Here is a 14,920-nt window from a genome sequence, read left to right on the forward strand (position 1 = left end):
CACTCCCCAGTTGCCCACCCGCCGCCTGCCTGCCCCAGCCCCCACCCAGTTCCCTGGTCTGCTGGCCTTTATTGATGCCAGCCTACCGAGAGAGCCGTAACGAGGTTCAGACCTCCACCAGTCTCCGGAGGCCTCATTATCCAGGAGGAAAAAAATGTGGTAGAAAAAGGGAGGAGGGCGAAGGGCAGAGATTGATGATTTCCAGGAATAAGGCAGAAAAGCTGCCTCCGCTGCACCCTTGCCCGTGGTGTGGTGAGAGCTACAGAATAGAGCTGCTGGTGCAGGCGTGGCCAGGCCAGAGCAGGCCCGGGGTGGCTCCGCTTGCTGAGGGTCCGCCTCCTAGTGACCGTGCAAGGTAGATGGTTGGGGACAAGGCTCTGCTCCAACTGCTGTCACCTATGTCCCCAGGGTAAGAAAGTGGGACGCGAGGGACCAGCCCAGTGGCACTACGGTTAAGTTTGAACGTTTTGCTTCTTGGCGGCCTGGGGTTTGCTGGTTCAGATCCCAGGTGTGGACATGGCACCGCTTGGCAAAAGCCATGCTGAGGTAGGTGTCCCACATATAAAGTAGAGGAAGATGAGCATGGATGTTAGCTCAGGGCCAGTCTTCCTCAGCAAAAAGGGGAGGATTGGCAGTAGTTAGCTCAGGGCTAATCTTCCTCAAAAAAAAAAAAAAAAGAAAGAAAAGAAAAAGAAAGTGGGAGGTGAGAACTGACATTTAAGGGATGCCTACTGCGAACCAGGCACTGGATCAGGCACTGTTCATTCTGTATTTGCACCCTCCCACCACACACACCCACCCCCCACACACCCACATACACACACACCCCTATGAGGTGGGTATTAGTCTCCCCATTTTTCCAGTGGAGGAAATGGAATCTCAGAGATGGAAGGCACTGCCTAAGGAATTGAAGAGCAGCTCAGTTTACTCCAGCTACCCATGCAGCCTCTGTCGAATGTACAAGGAAAATAATAAAGGCAAAATGTTTACTGATTGCTTACCAGGGATGTGCTGGTAAATGGTCAACAGCTGGCTCCCCCCAAACAACTCTGATTGGTAGCATTTGCCATTTACTGTGGTGTAAATATTACCACTGTAGCTGATGTCCTGTTTTCTAGGTTTCCATCACTGCACACAAGGGTGGGAAGAGACGGGCACTAGTGCCCCTTGTGAGCTCATGCAAGCCGGCTGCAGCCCACCCACCACTGGTGCTTGTCATGTGATGGGCTCTGTTGTAAGCACTCTGAATGTATTGGCATATATGATGAGAATGATGACCTCTTAGATGAGTGCAGTATCGACATTGAGGCCATGTACTAGTGACCTTTATGAAGGTAGGCCCAGGGTCATCTTATTTACCATGTATGCCCCTCAATGCCTAGCAGATAGTAGATGCTCACTAAATATTTACGGTTGCTGAATTGGGTGACCAAGGTTCTAGTTCAGGCCAGGAACCGTCTTGCTATATATGTCCTTGGACAAATACTATCGCTTTTTTAGGCTGCAGTTTCCCCATCTATGAAATGACGATGGGCCCAGATGGAGAGTCACAAACTCAACACCTATGAGAACCAGGCAGATGGAATAAATGGGTGAAGCAGGCCAAGTCCATCATTCTGTCTATTAAATATCTAGACAAATTATTAATAGTAGTAATATTTACTGCAAATATTTCAGACAGATGGAAAGACTTAAAGAAACTATAACAAACACCCATGAATATACTCCCCAACTTAAGAAATAAGATTTTACAAATACAGTCGAAGCTCTTTTCTTCTTATTGAGATATAACTTATATGCTCATCTTAGGCATAAGGCTTGATAAATTTCTATGTTTGTGTCCGCTGATGAAACCATTACCCAAGTCAGATGAGGACCTTTCCAACTCCCCAGAGGGGCCTCCCCTCCCTGTGCCAGGCAATGTGCCCCCTCACCAAGGTAACTTCTATTGGTTTTGCTTATTTTTCTTTTTTATTGAGGCATAATTGACCGATAACATTATATTAGTTTCAGGTGTACTATAACTTTTTAGTTTTACTTTCATAAAGAAAAACACTCTGTCCCTTTATTTTTTTAAAAATTCTCTTCCTTTGAAGCTCTACCCACACACATACATATGCACTTTTGAAAGTGATAGGGATACAGAAAAGTCTTGCTCTAATCTAATAAATGAGACAATACAAATGCAGTGACGGATGGAAATGCCCCTCAAGGTCCGTGCTGGAAAGACTGCAGGGAATGGTGGAGACTGTGGTGAAGTGTGGAAAACACATGTTGCTTCCAAAGGAGGATACTCTAGCCTTGTGTGGCATTGTGGAAATGTAGGTGCGGTGTGGCCAGATTTTCCATTTTTCTTGAGTACAAGAAATCTGGAGTCTTTAAAATGTGAAATTTCTCATTTTTTTTTAATATTGGCAAATAATTTTGACTTCTGTTAATCACTTTGTGGCCAAACCAAACATTTCTGTGGGTTGTGTGGCCTGGAAGCTGTTGGCTTGCAGCCTTTGGATGAGATAGACTCTTCTATCCCTGGACGTCTAGAATTCAGGGTGGCAGCCTCTCTCTTGCCACTCATAAGGAGTACCTCCAGTCGGTCCTGCTCTTCCACTTGTGCAGGGGTGCTGGGAAAGTTTCCCCATAGAAAACGAAGTTCACAACCTTAGAGGGTGATAATTCCTCTCAAAAGCTGGAAGCTTGGCTTTTACTATGGCTTTTGGAAAAAGCGTGGAAGGAGGAAAGAGAAGAAGAAAGGAAGGAAAGAAGAAAAGGAGAGAGGGAGGGAGGCAAATAAGGAAAGAAAAGGAAAATCACCATTTATTGAATATCTGTGATATGTAGGCACTATTTGTTAGGCAATTCCGTATATGCCACCTCATTTTGTCTCTGCCACACCCCAATGAGATAAGTTTAACACCATTTTACAGATGAAAAACTGAGGTTCTGAGAAGTTGTCACTGCCCATTCACATAACTAATGTGGTTGAATTAGAATTTGAACCCAGGTCTAATTCTCCTGCATTTCATTCTGCAAGGCAACCACCTTACACATTATAAACCATAAACCTATGCAGCACTGGCAGACAAAGATGCAGAATTCATTCCTTGAAGAGAAGGCAGCACTGTGGAAAACCCTGCCAAGTGTATAAAGGTCAGAGGTTCTGAGGGAATATGAAGTCCAGTCTATCTGATGTATAGAAGGAGATATGTGCCCTGGAGGGGAAGATAGAGAGATGTGTCTAGAATCCAGCAATTTCTCATCTACTCATAGACACACTTGTCCATTCACTCATTTGATCATTTGTTCATTGACTCATTCAAAAACATTGATTATGCACCTCCAAATGGCAGGTGTTCTTCAAACACAAGGCATACAGATTGGAAAATGCATAGGCTTTTTAAAAACTTACCCAGAAGAAAACCAGAAGCTCAGTAACCAATAACAAAAGGCAAAAATAAGTCAAATGATATAATTTACTCACAGAAGGTCCTAAAAATCAAGCAAAAAATGAGGAGAATAGGGAGTTCATCTTAGAAGATATCAGAAGGAGTGTCAGACATGGACCTCAGAAGGAGGAGGCTCTCTTAAGATGCTTTCTCACATGTCTTTCACTCTGCCTGGGGCCCATCTTCTCTGGGCTTCATGTTTTAGACACTGCCTCCTCCTACGTTTGTCTCAAAGCCTCTCTACCTTTCTAAATTGTGGTCTTTCCATTGATCAAAAGGGCAAGCTATTTTATACTTAAAGCTTCAGGGACTAGGGGAATTTGAAGGAGAGTATAGTGTTGAAAATATGTACCTGGAAATCAGACAGATGTGGGTTTAACTCCTGACTGTTTTTGCCTATGTGCATGATTCAGGGTAAGTTATTTAACTTCTCTGTGCCTCAGTTTCCTCTTGTGTAAACCAGAGTCAAAAATAGTACCTATCTCATAGTTACGGTAAGAATTAAATAGATGAAAGCTCTGAGCACAGGGCTGGGACTATAATATTTGGTCAATAGAGGGTTTTGTGTTGATGAGGATGAGGATAATGATGATGGGGTTGGTGATGGTGCTGTGTTGATGATGAAGATGATGATAGTGGTGGTGATAATGGAAGTGCTGGTGGTGGTGATGATGTTGACAGTAGTAGTGGTGTTGATGATGGTGGTGGAAGTGCTGTTGGTGTTGATGATGATGATGGTGGTGGTGGTGGTGGTGGAAGTGATGGTAGTAGTGCTGATGGTGGTGTTGATGGTAAAGATGATGACAGTGGTGGTGGTGGTGGAGGTGCTGGTGGTATTGATGATGATGATGATAGTGATGGTGGTGCTGGTGGAGGTTCTGGTGGTACTGATGATGATGGTGGTGTTGGTGGTGATGGTAGTGTCGGTGTTTATGATGATGATGATGATAGTGGTGATGGTGATGATGCTGGTGGAGGTAATGGTAGCAGTACTGGTGGTAGTGTTGATGATGATAGTGGTAGTGCTGGTGTTGTTGAAGATAATGATGATGGTGGTGTTTATGCTGATGGTCATTGTAGCCAGGAAGAAAAAACAGTCTATTCTTCCTATGCACCAAGACAGGAAATGAAAGCCATCTTATAAAACATGTCTGAAAGCACTCTGACTAGGCTGGAGGTCTCAGTGGCATCAAGAGGAACAAGGCTGACATTTGAGGGGCCTCATCTGGGTTCTCCCAACTTGTGGTGTAAACAGCCTAGCTTTTCCTTCAGCTCCTGCTCCTGTCCCCTTTCCCAGTTCTCCTCACATACAGAGGGGCCCTGTAGTGAGACAGGTGGGGCATGCAGCCCTGAGGAATAGTGGAAAATCCAAAACTCTTGGAAAGATAAATAGGCCCATGCAGATAGTATAAAAGTCCTTTTTCTGAATTCACGTCAGGTAAACCTCAACTGACAGAAACTTGTACAACCACACCGAGACACTCCTACAGACGGATTAAATTAGCTCTCAAATAAACAGGGGGAGGGATGGGCATCAAATCCCTTGTGGATCCTAACTTTACTGTTTTCTACTACTTGAACCATTACTAAATGTCCCTCCAACATCTCTGAATTTGTGCTGGGACCAGATTTTAAGACCCAGAGATGAAAGTCTGGTTAAAACTTCCCAGAGGATGAAAGCAGGTGATTTTCTCACTGCTTCTGGCCCCATAGCCAGGAAGTGAAGGGCAAGAAAGGTGGCTGACGGGGCTGGCCTCATTGCTGAGTGGTTAAAGTTACGTGCACTCTGCTTTGGTGGCCTGGGGTTTGTAGGTTCGGATCCTGGGTGCAGACCTACTCCACTCATCAGCCATGCTGTGGAGGAATCCCACATACAAAGTAAAGGAAGATTGACACAGATGTTAGCTCAGGGCTAATCTTCCTCAAGCCAAAAAGGAGGAAGATTGGCAATAGATGTTAGCTCAGGGCAAAGCTTCTTTACCCCTCCCCCCCAAAATAAGTGGCTGAGCTGGAAGGAAGAAACCCTGGAGCTACTCACATTCCTTCATTTGGTCAATATGTATTTGTTCACTGTGCTCCATGCCTGATCCTGAGGGAAGACAGAGAAGTCTAAAACCTAGGCCTTGTCCTCAAGAACCTTAAGGATGGTATTAGATTAACCATTTCCACATCATTTATCTCAATGCATCATCATAACAAGCTTATCACATTTTCATTACCCATTTTACAGATGGAAGGACCAAGCCTCAGAGTGGAAATTTACAAAACAATTTCAAGTCAGGATTGCAACAACATCTGTTGTACTTCAATGCCTAAGGTCTTTCCCATATATCACTGTGTGTATGTGGACAGGGAGAAGGTAGACAGTGTCAGTAGAGGCAGTAGGGGGCTAGATAATTGATTTCACATTGTGAGACTGGTTGGCAAATCTTCAAGTTACATTGTTTGTCCAAGATCTTTAATTTAATTCAATCTAGACTAAACTGATCCTGTAAACTAGACACTGTGCTAGGCATTGTAATGATCTTCTGATGCTCCAGAAGACAGGAAGACGAGTAAAGAAAATATTGTTCATTGATAAAATCATCTCTATTCTGAGATGGATCTATTCATGTATAACATAAATATTTACTGGGTCAGGCACCATTCCCAACATGGAAGACCCAAGGGTGAACCGGAGATGCTGTGGGGCAGAGAAGAAAGGCACCCAGCCCGGTCTTAGCCAGATCATCATGTAATTCCCTTTGTTCCAAGCTCACCATAAACCTAATTACAGTTTGGCTCCCATATAAGTTTGCCCGCAGGGAGAGAATTGGCTGGTCACATGGATTTTCCACCTTCTGGCCCAAGTGACTATTCATTTCTTAATCAAAATTAATCAATTGGCACTTAGCCAGGAGAGCAAGCCCTGATCATATAGACTTCCACGGCTGGTCCCTGAAACTTACCTCTCATTGCAAATCTAAGCATTTGCCTCCATGTTATTTTTATTTTATTTTATTTTATTTTTAAAGAAATCATTGTAATCTGGCATGAAAAGTAAGACATCTACAGCAGAATAGAGAATGGAGCTTCTAGGATTGTTATGTTAGCCCCATTCCTGATGCTTTTTTATCTTCCTACTGTTGTTTATCTTTGTTTTTTCACCTACTTTAAGAATTATCATCATGTTGGATTTTATGTTATGAGCTGCCTTAAATCATTTCCAAAACAATTGCTTGATTTCAAATCCTGGTTTCTCCACCTAACAGCTATAGAGCTTGGGGAATTAATTCTACTTATGACATGAGATTAATGCCCACCTCACTGCATGGTGGCGAGAAATAAGTAAGATAATACATAAAGTAATTAGCACCATGAACACACTCAACACATTTTAGTTGTCAATATCATAATAACAATAACTATTATTAAAGGAAGCTAGAAATAAATACATATATGCATACCTATAAGCTCTGCCCAAGGGGGTTGAGAAAAACACCACGGAGGAAGTAAGTCTTGAGCAGAAATTTAAAGGTAACTAAGGATTCTCCAGGTGATAAGATGGGGAACGACATTTCAATGAAGGAGAACAGCAAGAACAAAGTCACAGGGATATGAGAGTGTGGGCGACCTCAGGGAATTGTGAGCAGGCCCTCATGGCATGGCTGCTGGTGGAGGCAGGAAGGGTCTGTAAGAGTTACGAGTGGAAAACTAGTTCATTCATCCTCCAGCCCATGGCTCTCAAACTGTAATGTGTATCAGAATCATCTGAGAGGCTTGTTTTCAAAATGTAGAGTCCCAGGCCCTGGCCTCAGAGATTTGGATTTATTAGCTCCGAGGTGGTGCTGAAGCATCCGCCTTTTTAACGTGCTCATCACAGTGATTATGATGAAAGTGGTCCTCAGTGCATGGTTTGGGAAACCCTGCTCCACACTGTTCTCTCATCTTCCTGTTGTTGCCACACACATGCACACACGCAAACACACATGTACATGCACACACACGTGTACACACATACACTCTACACTTCCTCCTTTGCCCGCCTTATCCCCAACTCCATCCATAGGTCAAACATCAGCCAAGAATTTTCTGAAGGGCCTTTCTGACCATATCTCTATCCCTCAGTTCTGCTTCTCTTCAGCCCTTATTCCTGCAAGGGAAATACAGAATCATGACACCTACACAAACACAAATATTATTTTAATCTTATGGCTCCTGTTATTGCAAGTACCTGGGCTAATCCTTCATGTAAGTGCCAGGGTGAGGTCAGGATTTGGAAGATCCAGGAAGAGGTGGGGTGGTTGAATGTGGTGCTAACAAAGAGATGGCTCCCTCCCAGCCCCAAACCTATCTGACCTCTCTTTCCCTTTCTCTGCAGAGAGTTGTCTGCACAGCTGGTCTCAAGTGGTATCCTCACCCTGCTCTGATTCACTGTGTCAAAGGCTGTGAGGTGAGTCCCTAGAAATGATCCTACTGTTACTATTGTTATTGTTATATTAATCATAGCTACCATTTACTGTACCTCCTAGAGCTATAAATATCCCTTTACCAGATTTCTTGGACAGGAAGCAGCAAGCCCATTTTACAGATTATAGAATTGAGGCACAGAAATATGAACAAACATAGTCAAAAATACATTTAATGAGTAACAGAGTTGGGCTTCCAAGCCAGGTGTTTCTGGCTCCGAAGTGTGTTTTTAAGGTAATATTGCATCTGTAAGGGTGATAAGAGGTGGGGGGAGGCCGTATTGATTTAGCATCTATAATATGCCAGGCAGTTTACCAACATCATCACATTTAACTTGCACAGAACTACATGAGGCAGTTTATTTTTTTCTAAATTTCCACTTTACTGATGACCATTACTTACAGATCACTTCCTTTTGCCACACATGTTTGTCATTCAACCCCAGAAGTGATATGGACACCGTAGACCCAACCATTGAGCTGAAAGTGGAAGATCCTCTCTGACACTTCAATTCTCTGACTTCACAGTTGAGCCGTCCCCTGGAACTTGGCATTTCGGAGATCAGTGCTAAGCTTGGGAGGGGCAGGGCTAGAGTACTTGGACTGTCATCCGTATTCTCAAGGCAGTGTGCCCATGGAAATAAGAGACATTCTGTGCATGGTTTTTCTCAGCTGGCAGTGAAAAGGAGGCCCCAGATCACATCCAGTGGGATGTCCAAATCTCTGTGGTCACCCCAGAGCCCACTCAGAAATATCCAGGTGAAAAGGACTAGCTCTAGAAAACTTTGTATTTGATGAAATTCTTAGACTATCACAACCAGAAATGCTCTTCTAGATGATCTAAACCTAACCTTTTATTTTAAAGATCGAGAAACTGAGACCTAGACAGTGGCCAAGTCTAGAATTTTATGGAATACTCAAACTGGAAGGATTCTCAGTGTGATCAAACCTTACTCACTTGTTGTATAGAGTGGAAAAAGAGAGCCAGAGAGGGAGTGGACTGGCCCAAGCTTACACAGCATACCAGACACAAAGCCAAAGCAGGAACCCAGGTCTCCTGACTTCTAGGCTGATGCTTTTTCTCCTTCACTAGGCCACCTCCTGCCTATGGGCCATCCCCTGACCTGTAGGTGTCATAAGATAGTCTCCAGGTCACACGTTTCTTTCTGTATATTGGTTTCTTTCTGTATATTGGATGCCCTGTGGCATCTTCTCATGACACTAGACATTGTAGTCTTTAAGAACCTCCATTCTCCAAAGATTCAGCCAAGAATGACAGAACAAAAGCCAAGGCCCTGTGGCTGTTGCTTCCTTCCATCTCTCTGGATCAGTCCAGCCTTTCGGGAAAAGGAAGCTTGGGTTACCTGGGCACTCATTCTGCTGAGTCGGCGGTCTAGGCAACCAGTGTGACAGCAGAATTCGATCCCTCCTTTGACTCAGCACTGGGGCCTAAGAGACCCTCACCTGTCAGGCTCTGAGCCTTGCCAGTGATGCTTATCGCCTTTGCCCTTGCAGGTGCCCCCTTGTCTCCTTTCCTCCTTAGCTTAGAGCTAATAGTTTGTCTCTTGTCTGGAGCTGAAAAGTATGCCTACAAGAGATACAAATGCTGGGTCCAGGGAGGAGCCATCAACCTGGAGTGTCTGGAGGTAGCCAAGATCGAGAAAGGGTTTTGGGACACCTGAGACTCCTGCCTCCTGCCCCAAGCTGTGTCCAAAGTGGTCAGTCACTCACTCGCTCATCAAAGCTTCACTGGGTGCCTATTATGTGTCCAGAATTACTCTAGGTTCTGGGAATACAATGGTCTTAGTGAAGTGCAAACAGTAACTGTGCTCTCTCTGAGTCATCTGCGGTATCTTCTTGCCCCTCATCTCTCCATGCATCCATGTATCCATCTATCCATCATCTTACTAAATAAACATTTATGGAACATATATTTGATAAAGTTTTGCTCAAATTGCCAGGCATTTTGCTTGGAAATCTAGGATTCAAAAATAGATGACACACATTCCTGTCCATAAGGAACTCACAGAATAGTAAAGGAGATAGACAACATAAGAGAGAATTCTAAAATACGTACCAAGAGCTATAACCAAAGTTATAAAATTCAAGAAGCTGTAGAAGCACAGAACATCCTGGAGGTATTAGGGAAGTCATTTTGGAAGGGTGATGTTTGAACTAGATCTTAAAGGATGAATTGCTTGCCTGCACACAATATTAGTAGAAGTAGCAGCATGAGAAATACCAGCGACAGGAGAAATCTCTAAGTAGCTGAGCTTTTCACATGCTATTCCCTCTCTCTAGAAATTCTCCCTTCTCCATCCCCGTCTAAGTCCTACTCATCTTATGACCTCAGCTGAAACATCATTTCCTCAGAGACGCCTTCACAGAGCTCCCTGATTAGGTCAAGTCCTCCTACTCTTTCACAGCACCATGGACCTTTCCTCTACAGCTCTTATCAGAGTTAAAATTGGCCAATTAGATGTGTGCTTATTTGATTAAAGTCTTCGTCCTCACTAAAGTGTAAGGTCTAGAGGAGTGAGAGCTATACCTATACTGACTTACTATTATATCCTTTTCTTTAGCACAATGTGTAACACATAGTAGGCATTCAATAAATAGGGTTGAATAGAAGATGTATGGATAAATGGATGGATGGATGAATAGATGGATAGATAAACAGATAGATGGATGGGCGCATGAATGTGGCTGTAGGAAAGGACACATAGAGAAGAGTAGCTAGTGATGAAACTAGAGATTTTTTTCTAGGGCCAAATAAAAAAAGAACCATTTTCATTTATTTTTTTCTTTTCTTCCTCAGCTATTCCTTTACCAGCTATTCCTTTAATTACCTACCACCAGGAAAAGTGGGGGAAGGGGGCTCAAATCTTCTTATCATTTATTCAAGTAAAATGAGCCCCCTACTTCAGGAAGACAAGTGGTCTATCCTGTGACTTTGTGTACCCCAGCATACAAGAGTGTGTCTCCCAGCATAACCATACTTTAGTTGGGAAAAACTTGGCTAGACGACAGTCTTTATAAATGGTAGAAGTGATAACTTGTCCAAGGGCTGTTGGGATTTAAAGCCAGGTGGGCTGACTGTAGAGGTTTGTGGGAAGATGAGAGACAGCTAAATGACTACAGAGTCCATCCTCCACTCATTCCAAGATGTTAACAATGCCTCCTTTCCTTCCTGCCTCTCTCCCCCTTTATAGCCCTTCATGGGAGACAATTACTGTGATGCCATCAACAACAGAGCCTTCTGCAACTATGATGGCGGGGATTGCTGTGCTTCTACAGTGAAGACCAAAAAGGTAGGCCAGTGTGTCCCCCTTGACAGCCGCCTCCAGCAGGCCTCCCAGCTTACTGGACAGGATCACCCCTATGTGCTGGACAACCCATTGTCCTGGTTGTGTCAGCACTTGCCTACAAGCTTTATTGTATTGTAGTGTAGTGTAGTGTAGTGTATTTTTTATTCTTTTAGTTAGTAGTTGAACAAATATCATGTGCTGAGCCCTGAGCTAGGTGTGGAGGCTCATGGATGATCCAAATGGATTGTAAATGTTGTCTCTCACCCTCAAAGCTTAGAGTCAGGTATGGAAGCAGACAAATAAAAATGTAATAAATACTTTTAGAAGGGAAGGACAGAGTGCTATGAGGGCCCAGGTAAGGGGTGGAGAACACTCTGCAGAAGGATTGGCATCGATGCTGAAACCTGAGGGGTAGAGGGGAGACCAGGAAAAGAATGTCTGGGGCAGGAGACTGACATGTAAAGTCCTAGAAAGAACATGCATTTTTAGGAGGTATGGCTAAGGTGTAGGGGAGGAGAGAAGATGGGACATTCCCAACAAGGTCAGTCATGGCCTTTAAACATTTATAATTTCCTTTGTTCTTCATATCTGTAGAATTAGGAGGTGTGGTCTTCATTGTGATTTTCTTCCTTTGTGTGTTAGGATTCAAGTGTTTATAATAAAACTGGAACATTCAACTGAGATGCATTTCAGCCACTCACAGAAGAGTGGCCATCTCCATTTTCCTTTTGATGAGAGCCAGGGCCAGAGTTTGGGGCCCTATCTGAGAGCTGGGGGAGAGGTGGTCAATGTGGGCAACCCATGTTGAGAAGTGCCCTTGGGATGAATGAGTTGATGGGAAACTATTTCTAATTTTATATTCATCTATAATCTGAGTTGAAAGATCGTTTGATCTCAAAGATCATTTGACCTAATCTCTCATTTTAAAGAAGGGAACTATGTTCTTGAGACAGGAAGGGAAAAGAATCATAATCAGTTTGGCTGAAGAGTCCTCTGTGATTATCCGGTCCAAACTTTTCATTTCATTAATGGGGGCCCTGAGGCCCATAAAGGAGGAATGATTTCTCTATGATGGCAGAGTAAGTGATAGAAACAGAGCAGCGTTCCTGGCTTCCTATCCAAGGCCCTTTATATTGCAACATCCTTAAGATAATTAGTTCCTTCAAGAAAGATGCCCTGACTTAAAATGCAGGGGATGAACAGGGTAAGACCCAAGGGACACACTCAACTCGCAGGACTGTTACCGCATCTTCTGGTTGGTGAATAGGATTCTGGGGTTCTCTGGGATCATTTAATCCTGTATGGGCAACACTTTTCAGCATGGCTACCCTCCTGTTTTGTTTTTTTTTAAATAAAACACTGAAGGTATACACTTTCTGCTCAAGTTCAGGAGAATACAATTCATTTTCTGTTAATGAATTTCGTTATTTTTCCCAATTATGAAACAAGATATATTCTAATTTTTGGAAAATCCAGAAATAGAAGAGAACAAAAGAATTCACTGGTTATCTTACAACCCAAAGATAATCACTGCTTTTCTTTTGGTGTATTTTACTGTGTACGTAAGTATGTGGGTATTTGGGTCTATGTATACATTACTGCATTTCTAGTTAGGATCTTGTTTTGTTTTGTTTTGTTAGTGCAGGAAATCTTACACATAAGAATGATCTGACATTAGTATAAACTTCTCAGGTGTATTTTTTTCTATATTACAATTTATTTTATGGTTTTGATATATGATAATTTATGTAGCCATTTACCTCCAACTTTTATTTTTAACTTTTGAATTATTTCAGTTTCTCACAGTGATTAATAATGATGCTAATGAACATCTGTACACATAAATATTTGTATAGCTCTAATTCTTCCTTTATAATTGATTCTTAGAGTTGAAATGACTAGGGAAATAGGTGTAAGCACTTTTAAGGCCCTTGATAACTGTTGCCAAATGAACGCAGTATACAATAGTGTCTATTTCACTCCATTGGAATCAGCCATTTTTGAAAGTAAATGGACAGTGGTTTGTATTTTAAATAGAAGTTTGCGTAGAATTATGACACATTATTCATCTGACACCATCAGTTGCAGAAAGAGCAGCTCTGATTAAAAGAATTTTCCTACCAACTATAACTTATGTACTAAAACATAAAAAAATGAAACTAATTTATTTTTATTGGGAAACTTCCTTAAATGGATTGCTATTTCTACAGAGTGTATGGTGGGATGTGAAGTGATAAGATTGAGGTTCACAAGCAGATTCTAAATTTATATATATATATACACACACAAATACATATATACATCAAATGGCCACTTGGACTCTCTGTTCCTATACTGGGTTCAGCTGCAGCCGTTTCAGACTCCAGATGAGCACTGCCTCTTTACTAAGGGACCCAGAGTCGTTTCTTTGCTAGTTCTGAATATACTTCCTAGGGTCTTTTCTTTTTTCTTTTCTTTCACTCACATTATAAATGTAATTTTGTCCTTCTGTGTTAAAAGATCCCCTACTTTTACTTTAAACTGTTGTTCCTTCCTGTCAGTCGAGGCTGCAGAATAAGGAGCAATTGGCCAAGCTTCCTTCATACAATAAGATGCATGTTCACTGAGCATCTCTGTGGGCTGAACACTGGACCAGGCTGGGTGCACATGGCAGCATCCAGACAGACACGGTGCTTGCCCTCATGAAGCTTGTAGTTTATTAGGGGAGCCAGACATTAGGCAGTGAAGTACAAACTAGGCATTGAATTACCTTTGTGGAAGGAGCAATGAAGGAAAGGCACAGGATCTTACAGAGAGCAGTGTGAAGGTCAGAGAAAGCTTCCCCGAGGAAGTGATGTTTATGTTGAGACCTGAAGAACTAGTAGGAGCTTTCGTGGTGAAGGTGAATAGTGGTTGCGGGGCAGAATGGAGAGAGCTATTAGAACTCTGTGTGACATATGGATTGGAGACCTACAGGCTTCTCTTATGTGCATATGGCTTTGCCATAGGTTTTAGTTGTTCAGAAGTGTTTGGGGCTTTCTTTAGGTTCAAGATTCCTGGAAGTCTGACTTCTAGAAAAGGTGTCTCAAATTGAAGTCGTATTTCTACAATTTAAATTTCCCAGTCTAACTTCTCCATAAACTTCAACTTTTTGAAACCTTTGTCTTCTCTTGTACCCACCCAACTAGTCCCTGCAGTAGACTGGTTTAGAGAGATAATAGGCAGAGAAAATAGATAATAATACAAGATACCCCTAAGTGGACTGCCGCATATGCCAGACCCTCCCAGACACTTGTCCTCCATTATCTTCTTTAATCTTCATGTCAACCCCGACAGGTGGTTCTTATCCCCATTGTATAGAAGAACCAATTCGGGCTTAGAGTACTTATGGGACTTGCTTGAGTTCAGTTGGCTGCAAGGGCCAAGGCCCAAATTCGAACCCAATTCTGTCTGCCTCACAAGCCAGCTCTTTTTGCTGCTCAGGGCTGAGTCTCAGAAAAGGAATGTAGGTGGGGCTAGGACCTTGTCCTCAGCGCACTTGGGCAGGACCCTCCTGTTGCAGTTGGAGAAATTTCACTGTGAGCCCAGACTGCCAGGCAACCTTGGGTGTGGGACCCCTCTCCTTGGCAAAGGTGAAAACAGCTTTTCCCAGCAGCAAAGACAGGGTAAGGAGGAGTCTAAGCTCCCAGCCTTGCCAATCATCCCAGACAGGAGTTTCCCCTGAATGGAAAAAAGTTCTGGC

The 14,920-nt window shown here is 42.9% G+C and overlaps 1 protein-coding gene and 1 long non-coding RNA gene across 2 annotated transcripts in view; one reads left to right on the forward strand and one right to left on the reverse strand.

The window, feature by feature from the left end:
• The window catches only part of PAPPA (pappalysin 1), a 236,685-nt gene that overhangs the window by 212,451 nt on the left and 9,314 nt on the right, over positions 1 to 14,920 (forward strand). The window contains exons 20-21 of the mRNA XM_023628753.2: positions 7,804 to 7,875; positions 11,104 to 11,202. Coding sequence (XP_023484521.2) covers positions 7,804 to 7,875; positions 11,104 to 11,202 — 171 coding nt within the window. The remainder of the gene's footprint in view (positions 1 to 7,803; positions 7,876 to 11,103; positions 11,203 to 14,920) is intronic.
• LOC138920753 (uncharacterized) overlaps positions 1 to 14,920 on the reverse strand; it is a 71,222-nt gene that overhangs the window by 16,577 nt on the left and 39,725 nt on the right. The gene's annotated exons all lie outside the window — the stretch shown is intronic.

The sequence above is a fragment of the Equus caballus genome, chromosome 25 (assembly GCF_041296265.1).
Source record: "Equus caballus isolate H_3958 breed thoroughbred chromosome 25, TB-T2T, whole genome shotgun sequence".
NCBI classification, from domain to species: Eukaryota; Metazoa; Chordata; class Mammalia; order Perissodactyla; family Equidae; genus Equus; species Equus caballus.